The sequence below is a fragment of the Notamacropus eugenii genome, chromosome 2 (assembly GCF_028372415.1).
Source record: "Notamacropus eugenii isolate mMacEug1 chromosome 2, mMacEug1.pri_v2, whole genome shotgun sequence".
Taxonomy (NCBI): domain Eukaryota; kingdom Metazoa; phylum Chordata; class Mammalia; order Diprotodontia; family Macropodidae; genus Notamacropus; species Notamacropus eugenii.
The window spans coordinates 81,580,950-81,592,816 of record NC_092873.1 but is presented as its reverse complement, the minus strand read 5'-3'; the positions used below and the strand labels follow the sequence as shown (position 1 = coordinate 81,592,816).

Genomic DNA, 11,867 nt, shown 5'->3' with positions numbered 1-11,867 from the left:
GAGAGTGATTAAGGAGTGGTCAGTTCTTAAAGGAACATGCACTTTGGGTATCTACTGCACAAGTATTTTACCCAGAGTTCATCCAGAAATAGCCCAAAAGGGGGACTACGTGGAGGTGTGGTTTTAGGCCTGAAATGTCACCAAGTCAACTAGTGGTCAGGATTGACTCAGGAATACCAGATTACTCTCATCAATGTCTTGTTAGACAAGATAAAGGTAAGGGAGCATAGGTATGTCTAAGTCTAGGATACATATGATTGGTCAGAGAGCTGTAAGTGTCTTTAGGACCCAGTAGCGCACAGCCTATTCAGCCAGTACACAGCTGGTTCAGACTAATAAGTTCTATAGGTGCAGTCAGCTGTTGTAGCAGGAAGGCAGATCACAGTTGCTGGTGGGGCAGGCTGTCCTTGGGCTGGGGAGAAACTGCCTGCGATAGTGTTTTGAGGCTAGGAAGAAATGTGATGTTTAAAGAGAAATGTGATTTTAGAATTGGGGCCCAAGCACATGTACCCAAACACCCCATCAGGGGGATAATTCCAAATTGCTTTCCAGAATGGCCAGATACCAATGATGCGTTAATAAGGTACCAACAATACATTAATAAGCTTTAAAATATTCACTGGGCACAATAATATTATCCAGGAAAAGTATAAGTGATTAATCAATCAACCTTAATCTAATTGAGTACTATGCTAATTTATTTCTTTTCCCTCCCTTTCAATCTTATTGACATAATCCTAATTCAGAACTTTATTGCTTTTCACCTAGACTACTGACTAGGTGATAAACTTCTAAATGTTCTCTCTCTCTCTGCAGTGAACTCTGCTACTATGAAAAGGTTGATTATTTTTAAGTATTGCTCTGATTATCATGCCTCATTGCTTTCTAAATAAAGCCCTAAACGTTTAGCCTGGCATTCAAGGTCCTGCCGGATTTGACCTCAAACTACTTTTCCAAACATATTCTGTACTCTTCCTCAACACATATCCTAACACTAGCCAATCTGCAATATTCAGTTTCCCCACAATTGTCCCATGTTTTACTGCCTCCAAGCCTCAGCTTATGCTGTTCTCTCTGCCTTGAAGGTCCTCCCTCTCCAATTGTCACCTAGCAAAATCCTCTCCAGAATTTAAGGCTGAGTTCCCATGCTACCTCAATCATGAAGTCCCTGATTACTCCAGGAGGAAGTGGTTCCTGCCTGTTACACATCTCTAGTACTGAATTTGAAGCATTTATATGTGACTTGTCACATGCTGCTGTGTAATATATTTGTGTGTTTATTCCTTATCTGTCTCATTTGATTGTAAACTACTTGAAAGTAGGGAACTGTATCCTGAATCACTTTTTAGTCATAAAGTACCTAACTCAGTACTTTGACTTAGTGTACAGACTTCTGTTCTGCTCCTGGCATTTCTCCTGGAGTTGTTGGACAGCAAATCTCATATTGACCATGCCTTGGCCCTTTCTGAAACCATACTGGTTCTCAGGTAGATGACCATCTTCCAGGTGAAGTATCTGCCTATTAAGGAGGACTCTGGCAAGAATCTTGCCAGCAAGGACTAAAAGACACCTCACCACCCCCATGATTGTCACAGGACAATCTATCTCCTTTAGCTTTATAGAGATGGACAATGGAGGCATCCTTGAACTTCTGACTTAATACACACTCAGTGAATGATTATATAAATGTCTGATCCCTGACCTTATGGCACAAGCTAGAAAAGGAAACAAACATAATAAATCAATAAAAAGTTAAATTTGGTATTAGGAAAATTTAAATACTTCTCCAGTATTTCTTTTCTTTTCTTTCTTTGGCGGGGTGGGTGGGATGGGGGCATCCAGACCTATAACTTCCTTGATGGAGGGAACTTCTGGTGAGGGAATTCTGCTTAGCAATGCAAATCAGTAATTGTCTGGAAACTCAAACATTTTAGATAGTGACCTGGAACACTGAGACTGACTTGCCCAGAATCACATAGTCATAGTGTTAGAGATAAAATTTGAATCCAGGACTGCCTCATCCTAAGACTAGCTCTCTTGTGCTAGGCTGCCTCTCTACAAGGTAAATAATAGTTCAATATCACAGAAGAACCATACATGCGTAATCATCAAATGAATGATACAGACAGAAGACTAACAGAATTTCATCTAGTTGCACGTCTACCTGAACAAAAAATCCCTCTTAGAACTGCTGACAAATGCTCATCTGGCCTCACTTTGAAGACTTTCAGTTATAAGGATTACACACTAGATCCTGAGGTAGTCTATTCTGCTTTTTTACATGTCCTCCTTCTGCTCTTCCACATGGCAACCATTAAAGATGTTTTCACGGCTGTTCTGGAACCAAATTGTGAAAGACTTTAAATAACAAACAGAGGAATTTATCTTTTATCCTAGAGGCAACAGGCTCTAGAGAGCTCCAAGAAGCATTTTTTGGGGGAGATTAGGGTGAGGGTGGGGATGGTAGCATGGCCAATGCTTTAGCAGTATCAATTTGGCAGTTACATGGAGGATTGATCAAAGAGGGAAGACAATGTCAAGTCTAGTCAATTCCACCTCCACAATTTCCCTCTCCTTCTCACTCACATGATCACCATCTTAATACCCACCTCATGGTTTCTCACCCGGACCACTACAATAGCTTCCTGATTGACTTCTCAGCTTCCATTGTCTTCTACTTCTTGATATTATCTTGATATTTTCTCAGAGTCTATAACTTTAATTTGCTTTGTCTCTTTTTTTTAATTTTTGAGCATTCTCTTTTTCTTCTGTTTTTATTTTTTGCCTGAATACGTTTATTGTTATTTATTTATTTTTTCCTTTTTCCACTGATGACTTTAAGTCTCCTATGTTACATTTGTTTTTGTTATTTTTGACCCAGGTGAGGGGGAAGGGCTGCTGTAGAATTTTCCTTTAACTCTCTAACGTGTTTGTTATATTTGGGCATTTCTTTCATTGTCCTGTTGGAAATTCATCTCACAGTACCATATTAGCTTTGTCCTTTAGTTTAGGTATTGTATAGTTTCTTTATTGAGTTTGAGAATTTTTCGTTAACTTTCTTTTCAAATATTTACTTACATTTATTAACGTTCATACACCACAACTTGTTCAGTCATTCTCCAAGTGATAGGTATCCCCTCAATTTCCAATTCTTGGCCCCTAGAAAAAGAGCTGCTATATTTTTGTACATGTGGGTCCTTTTCCCATTTCTATGATTTCTTTGAGATACAGACTTGGAAGTGGTATTTCTAAATCACAATTTCTAAATGCACAATTTTATAACCCTTTGGACATAGTTCCAAATTGCTCTCCAGAATGCTTGGATCAGTTCACAACTCCACCAACAATACATTAGTGTTCCAATTTTCCCACATCTTCAATATTTATCATTTTCCTCTTTTGTCATGTTAGCCAATCTGACAGTTGTGATGTGGTACCTCAGAGTTGTTTTGATTTGCATTTCTCTCATCAGTAGTGATTTAGAGCATTTTTATATGTCTATAGATAGCTTTAATTTCTTCATCTAAAAACTGCCTGTTCACATTCTTTGACTATTTATCATTTGGAGAGTGACTTGTATTCTTATAAATTTGACTCAGTTCTCTATATATTTGAGAAATGAGGCCTTTATCAGAGACACTGGTTGTAAAAATTATTTTCCAGCTTTTCATTTCCCTTCCAATCTTGGTTGCATTGACTTTGTGCAAAAACTTTTCATTTTAGTGTAATCAAAATTATCTGTTTTGCACTTGATAATGTTCTCTATCTCTTGTTTGGTCATAAATTCTTCCATTCACCATAAATCTGACAGGTAAACTATTTTTTGCTCTCCTATTTTACATGTAGTATCCGCCTCTATATCTAGATTGTGTACTCTTTTTGACTATCCTGTCATATAATGCAATATGTTGGTCTATGCCTAGTTTCTGCCATACTCTTTTCTAGTTTTCCCTGCAGTTTTTGTTAAATAGTGAGTTCTTATCCCAGAACCTGGAGTCTTTGGGTTTATCAAACAGTAGATTACTTAATCATTGATTACTGTATCTTGTGTATCTAATCTATTGCACTGATGCACCACTCTATTTCTTAGCCAGTATCAAGTAGTTTTGATGATTGCTGCTTTATAATACAATTTAAGATCTAGTACAGCTGAAACTTTGTCATTTTGGGGACATTTTTATATCATTCCATTTATGTAACATAATTGATCTAGCAATTTCCCAAATTGTTGGGCACCTCTATGACTTCCAATTCTTTGCCACTACTAAAAGAGTAGCCATACATATTTTTTGCATAAATGGATTCTTTTCCTCTTCCTTTGATCCCTTTGGGATAGAGGTCTACCATTTTCAATTGTGCACTCCTTCCCACACCATACACCTTCCCCATCCCTCCTTCTGTGAGTTTTTTAGACAGGTTTTTCTTTAATATCTTGAGAAGCAGGTAACTTTGAATTTAAAATGAGTTCCTTTTCCCACTGGGTAATAGAGATGATAGAATCTGGGGGACTCTATTCTCTTACCCTTTCCTAGAGGAGAAGCAAAGGGAAAAGTGTTATATGAAGTTTCATAGAGTAAGTAAATGTTTATGGTCAGCTATCTGTTACTGGCACTATTGTTGGGTTGAACTGGGGAGCTGGTTCCTGACAACCACATTGCCAGAAATCCAATGAGTTATATACTTTTTGATATAATTTTGTCAATGCACATACTACTAAAGCCAGAAAATCCACCTATGGCACATAGGTACTTGTTCTGTGTATGTCACATTTATTTCAACAAAGGCTGAAACCTTCCGATGAAAGAGTAACTCAAGAGAGCACACATTTCCAAATGCTACTTTTTTTGAGTCCGGGCTGTTGCATACAAATGTCATCAGCTTTGGTCACAAGATAGTTTTGAAAGTAGAGGAGGAAGTAAGGAAAGGCTGAGAAGACCAGATGCCACTTTGGTGGTGGTGGTGACAATTTTTGGAGGCAGGGTCAGGGTACTAGATGTCAGCATGATACTGAAAAGGGGAACAAGTTGCCAAAAAGAATACTTGGGATATACCAAATATAACTTCATAGATCCACAGGAAGCCTCTGTGATATTATATCCCAGACACAGTTGAATTTCATCAAGAGATGGATAAATTGGTGAGAGGGGTGAAAGGACCTTAGAGCAGTGGGTAGGGAAAGTTTAATTTGGTCCCTTGATGCTCTGAAAGATCAGTGATTTCATTGGGTCCAAGTACATCCCTCCATCACTACACTTCACAGCCCCTCCACATCTCATCCTTTGCTGTGGTTACTCATCATTCCATTTCAAATAATTAGCATCTCTCTCTTCCTCACAGCACTTTCCAGCTTACTAGCTTAATATTTTTCAGATGAAGGAGGAGGGACATTTTGGCTCCAGAGAACATTTTGTGTTATTTTTTTTCTGAACCCCAGGGAATGGTGTCTTGCTTAGCGAATGGAGTTGGTCCCTTAGCCAGGAAGACCTAAATTCAAGTTCTACTCCTGACACATGTAGATTAAGGACTGGACCAGTGGTTTTGCTGACATGGGAACTCCTATATGAGGAAACTCTGTTTATTCAGGTCATCACCTTGTCTGCCAATTATAGTGTTAGAGAGCTTCCCAGAGCAATGAAAGAGAAGTGATTTGATGAAGGTCATGGAACCAGTATGTGAGTATATGGCAGAGACAGATTAAACATTAGTTTTCTTGGGTGAGACTGTGTCTGGGAATATAATTCAATCTCGCGGGTCCCCAGGTGCTGATATATTGGCAGAACTAGTTCTGCTGAGAGTTCCCTACGTAAGCAAAATCATACATCTAGTCTAAAAACTAGAGGACTCTAATCACTTTCTAACATCTCAAATATATACATGTATATTTCATATTTATTTATTTCTGTACTAATTTCTTCTAGCTTCTGATGTTCTCCACTATAGTAAACTTCCTTCCTTGTTCCTGTCTCTCATTCTGTCTCTCCTCCTATATCTTTCCTCCCTTCTGCTCTCACTTCAATAACATTTATCACCACCTAACAGGAGTGGGATTACATGGAAAGTCCTATAGAAGCTACTCATTTCCCCCCAGCCCTATGCCTGTGGTATCATTAGGTGCTGCTAGTTGACCAGAGATGCCCATAGGCACATAATTTCATTAATGAAGCTATTCAAAGGTAAAGATGAAATAAATAAACTTTTTACCTTTACTCTGCTATTTAAGGTGAATACATTATCTCATTTCATCCTCAAAGACAACCTTATGAGGTAAGTTTTATTATTTCTGTCATTTTATAGATGATGACACGGGCTGAAGAGATTAAGTGACTTGCTCAGGATCATACACCATTAAGTGTTTGAGTTGGGATGAAAAGATAGGTCTTCTTGACTCCAATTACAATGCTCTCTCCACTGCAGAACATCATTTCCCCCTCCGTTGCCCGCCGACACACAAAGAGTTTAGTTAATATTGCCTTTTCTATTGAAACAATGATTTTTAAACTTATCTGTAATATTTACTACATATACATTACAATTCTCAGCTGAGACACTGAGCCTACTTTCTCTCCCTAAAGGGTATGGCATGTAGTTCAACAAAGTTCAGTCCTGGGCTCTAATGAAAGGGTTCACAAGGGTAGGGTTCTTTTTCTCATACACTTTGGCTTGTTGAACTCCACCCCAGCACCTAGGGAACAAATTATTTTAAGCTGAGTTTTTTGGCTTCTGTGTAGGTAATCCCAAAAGATTTTCTAAAAAAATATTAAATGTACTTTATGAATCAGGAACAGTTATATGTATTTGATTCCTACAAAAAAAGGAGTAAAGAAATGCTAAACGTAAAATTGACACAGTGACTTAAAACAGAATAAAGCACTGTCTCCCACAAAGTCCATGCTTTTTGACAGGTCAGGCCGGAAGTTTTGGTCCTTTCCTCTTGTCTAGGATCATTGTACCTGACAAAGAAAATCTTGTCAAATTTACTCCATGGACCAAGGAATTCCAGACTTCTAACACTCACCTAGTAGCCTCTAAGTTTGGCCCTTTTCATCTTATGGTTGATGCTTGATCACCTAATCAGGAAAAGAAACACAAAGCAGAAAAGATAGCTGGGGACCCAAGCTCAAATGCTGACTCCTGTGACCTCCCTAAATATTAAGTAATTTATCCCCCAGGATGCCAAGGTTGCGATTTAATGATCCAAGGAACTTAGTTGCTCCCCTCTCATTAGAGGCAAGTCTCTCTATCATTGAACCAGTCGCTACCACATGTCAGCATTGTATCTCAAGCCCTGTGGGCCCAGCAGCACATTCTCAAAATTAGAATAGAATTATGGACTTGGGAGGCACATTTGAGATCACCCAGTCCAACCCTCTCATTTTTATAAATGAGGAAACTGAGACCCAGATAGATTGTGACAGTTATGACAACTTAATTTACTAAGTTCTTTACCCAAAGCAACATCTTTGACTTATTCTTTTCCATGATTCAAACACAGTTCAATGCTGCTCCTATTGGTGTCTCTTGGTGTTTTGGAGTATCTTCAACATCAAGATGGAAGGGAGGGAGGAAGGAAGAAAGCAAGGAAAGTAGGAAGGATGGGAAGGAGGGAGGGAACAAGGGATGAAAAGAGTTAGGGAGGAAGGAAAAGAGGATACCTAGAATATATTCTCCAAGGAAGCATGAAGTGTTTTCTGAGAAATACTCCTTAAACTTTAGGGTGTTTCCTTTTCTCTAGGTCCTCTTAGGAGAAATGAGTCTGATTCATTTTTCTTCCATTATAAATGAAGTAATAAAAGTTAAAGAAAAAACTTGTAAAAATCATGAGGGGAAGATTATAAATAACTTTCAAAATAAACGGAGTTCTAAAAATCTCTATGATTGGATTAGATAATCTTTAAAGATAGTTTTTAAAGCTCTAAAATGGTGAGATTTTTCCCTTGACTTTCTCCTTAGTTAAAAAAATTAACAAATCTGCTTTATCATGATAAACAAATTTCCTGAACTTGTCATTCCTCTATCCTTTCCTTCCTTCCTTCTTTCTTTCCTTCCTTCTTTCCTTTCTTCCTTCCATCCATCAATCCTGCTAATCAACAGGTCTTCAGTTCTTATTGATGAATCACAAGTAGTAGGCAATGTATAAGTATTAAACAGCTGACTGAGGTTGGGCTTAAAACTAGGGCAACCTTCCCATGTTTGTCCTGTGCATGGTCAAATAAACTGGTTCCTCATGGTAATATAGTAATATTTTCTTTTTACTTTTTTAGGAAGAAAGACATATAAGCACAGTGCTTTAATGAGTGCCTGGACATATTAGTTGCTTAATAAACATTTGCTGTGTGAGAAATGGAGTTCTAAGGGAAACTCAGAGCCAAAGTTACACAGCTTGTAAATATTTAAGGTGAGATTTCCACATGGATCTTTCTTCTCCAAGTTTAGTGATCTAACTATACCTTGATGACTCCAGACCTCATCAACTGGGTAATTAAAGAAGTTGCAGGAGAGTGATCTCAAATCCAAAAAGTCAATAAACTAGGAGAACAAGTCAAAACCAAATAGAATCAAGTTGTCTTGATGCTAAAGCAGCTGTATTGTCTCACAGCAAACGGCTGTCATTTTTTCCTGCAGTCTCTTACTAGAATTTTTTTTAAAAGGGGCAATGATTTTTCTCCTAGTTTCTTTTTAACCTTTATGGATATAGTTGAACAGGCTTTAAACTTACCTCACGCAGTTGTTGCAAGGAAAGTGCTTTGTAAACCCCAAAATGCTACATAATGAGTTAACAATAATAATAAAGTAGCTCAGCAGTACAGTGTACAGAGTGCTGAACCTGGAATCAGGAAGACCTGTGTTCAAATCTAGCCTCAGACCCTTATTAGTTATGTGACCCTGAGAAAAATGAAGATTATAAACGCACCTCCCTCCCAGGGTTGTTATGAGAAGATAATGAGATAATATTTATAAAGTGCTTTGCAAACCTTCAAGTACTTTATAAATGCAAGCTATTAGTTTTATTAGCTGTTATTTAAAGAGTTTTTCCCTCATGTTGTAGCCAATTTCTCACCTCTCAAATCTCCTTCTCCCAGATCTCTTGCTCCTTCTCCTCTACTCCTTGCTCCAGAATCATGGAATGGAGTGGCAACCAGACCCTCATCACTCATTTTGTCCTTCTGGGCCTCTTCACTCAAACTCCTCTCCATTTCTTCCTCTTCTCCCTCATCATGATCATGTTCCTGGTGGCACTGACTGGTAATGGCCTCATGATCCTTCTCATCAACATTGATTCACGGCTCCACAGTCCAATGTACTTCTTCCTCAGCTGGCTCTCATTAATGGACCTCATGCTCATCTCCACCATTGTACCTAGGATGGCTGTGAATTTCCTATCAGGCAAGGGCTACATCACCTTTACAGGGTGTGGGCTACAGATTCTCTTCTTCCTAACACTCCTGGGGGATGAGTGCTTCTTGCTGGCTTTCATGGCCTATGATCGCTATGTAGCCATCAGCAATCCACTGAGGTACTCTTTGGTCATGAACAAACGTGTCTGCTGGCTCATGGTGGCCTTTTCTTGGCTCTTTGGTCTGATAGATGGGTTAATCCAAGCTGTCTTTACTCTCCTCTTTCCCTATTGTGGCTCAAACAAGATAGATCACTTCTTCTGTGATTTGCCTGCAATCCTCAAGCTGGCTTGTGCTGATACCTCCCTCTATGAATCCATGATCTATGTCTGCTGTGTCCTCATGCTGCTCTTGCCTTTCTCTGTGATCTCTGCCTCCTACTTACAGATCCTAGTGGCAGTTCTCAGAATGCACTCAGCTGAGGGGAGACAAAAGGCATTTGCCACTTGTTCCTCCCACATGACTGTGGTCACCCTTTTCTATGGGGCAGCCATGATCACATACATGAGACCCCAGGCATACCACTCTTCCAAGCAAGATAAAGTGGTCTCTGCTTTCTACACTGTGATCACACCCATGCTCAACCCTCTCATCTACAGCCTAAGGAACAAGGAAGTAACTGGGGCGCTTAAGAAGCTGCTGGGCAGGTGTTCCTGTGGTCAGAGGCAGGACTTACAAAACTAGTTGTCATTTTAGAGTAAAAAAAAAAGTCCTCTTACCCTTAATTCTACAGACCATATTTTGGTTTGGTATGGGTCTGTGAATTTATTAGAGGAAGGAACTCACTGTGAAACAATTCCCTCTACCAAAGCAGATCACCAATTACATCTTTCAATGGTATGCCCAAACTTGATTTTCCCCTTCATCAGGATCACAGACTGGATCATCCATATGGACCCATCTTTGAAGTGAACTGTCCAACTATAAGTGTTTGATATATCCTTTATGAGGCACAATTCCCTGACTTCTCTGTATTCCCTCCCTTCTGTTCACTGACTTGCCATATAGACAACAAGTATAGTGATGTGTCCTATAGGGTCCTAGCACTCTAAAGCCTTTAGAGCTGTCTTATTGATTGGTGCAGCCTGGTATGGCTCCCACTTCCTATTCTCCCCCAAATTCCTCTCTCTCCATGGGTTAGAACTGATTCATTCACCCCTCCTGCTGACTTTGAGTCATAAAATACTTTCATCTTCTCTGTGGAAATCACTATGCTATTCAATTCTTGGCACTTATAGATAGGATCATTGTATACAGGGTGCTTCTTTCTGGTTTATAGTGCACAATGAACCCATTGTTTGTCAAGGAAACTTTTGAATTCTTATTGGTGACATCTAACTTAGTTCTTGCTAGAATAGAGGATAGTGGGTTGTTTGAGCTTCTATGTGGCTTCTATGTGACAAATATTCAGTAAAATTAATACTTGTCAATAGTCAGCTTTAAACCAGATGTCTCCAGCAAACCTTATTAATCTTTAGAAGTCTCTCCTTACATTTTTTCAATGTCTCACGAAATATGATTAGAATCATCCAAGTAGACTAATGTATTCAAGTCTTTCATTTTGCCCTTCTCTTTTCCTGTGAGCCATAGAAAACCAATTCCTTGGGTGGCATTGAGAGAATCTTTGTCTTCCTTGTGAGCAGAGAATAGAGAAGGGAGAGATGATGGTACTTGTTATCAATGCCCAGGAGATAATCCAGGGCATACTGACCTCATTTAATCCAATCATTCATAATTCACTCTATATACTGTACCACTTAGCTATATATATATGTAATATATGTATATATATATATAATATATATAATATATGTATATAAGTAGGTATATGTGTGCTATTATAATTAAATTCATAATCCAGACATTTAAAAATGATGTCTTCATTAGGTATTACAAAAACTAATTTACAAACAAGATTGAAAACAATTCAAAACTCTCCTGTTTTCACCTCCCTCCCACTTCCACCATCATATATTTCTTGGTGGTTCTCAGGAAGCATTCCAAGATGATGGTAGATATCTACTGGAAGATCCGAGGAAGAGAGAAGCAGATACAAACCATCATCTTTTAGAGTGCCTCTTTGTCTCTCATGTATCTCATTCATCACATAGTCCCAGGTCCTTCTCCCTTTTCTTCCTGTATCAATCCTTTATTCCCTTAAAATAAAAAATCAATATATTCTTGCAAATTAACTCCCATGGTCAGATACAAGTCTGATAGAAAAATGGAAAAGAGGCAGGAGATTCAGTGTCATGTCTTTTAAAAACCATCATCTGACTTCCATTCAAGTGGAAGACTGACCATTATTTTTTTTAATTTTAATATTTTATTTTTCTCCAATTACATGTAAAAACAATTTTTAACATTCATTTTAAAAATTTTGAATTCCAAATTATCTTCCTCCCGCCTCACCCCCCTCATTGAAAAGGCAAACAATTTAATATAGGTTATGCAAGTGTAGTCATCCAAGAC

General features: G+C 38.5%; 1 protein-coding gene across 1 annotated transcript; it reads left to right on the top strand.

The window, feature by feature from the left end:
- Positions 1-9,119: 9,119 nt before the first annotated feature.
- On the top strand, positions 9,120-10,079 carry LOC140522689 (olfactory receptor 2V1-like). The gene has a single exon (XM_072638010.1). The coding sequence runs from the start codon at positions 9,120-9,122 to the stop codon at positions 10,077-10,079; it is 960 nt and encodes a 319-aa protein (XP_072494111.1).
- The last annotated feature ends 1,788 nt before the right edge of the window (positions 10,080-11,867 follow it).

Coding starts and splice junctions, on each gene's coding strand:
- LOC140522689 (XM_072638010.1), top strand. CDS start 9,120: ATGGAATGGAGTGGCAACCAGACCCTCATCACTCATTTTGTCCTTCTG.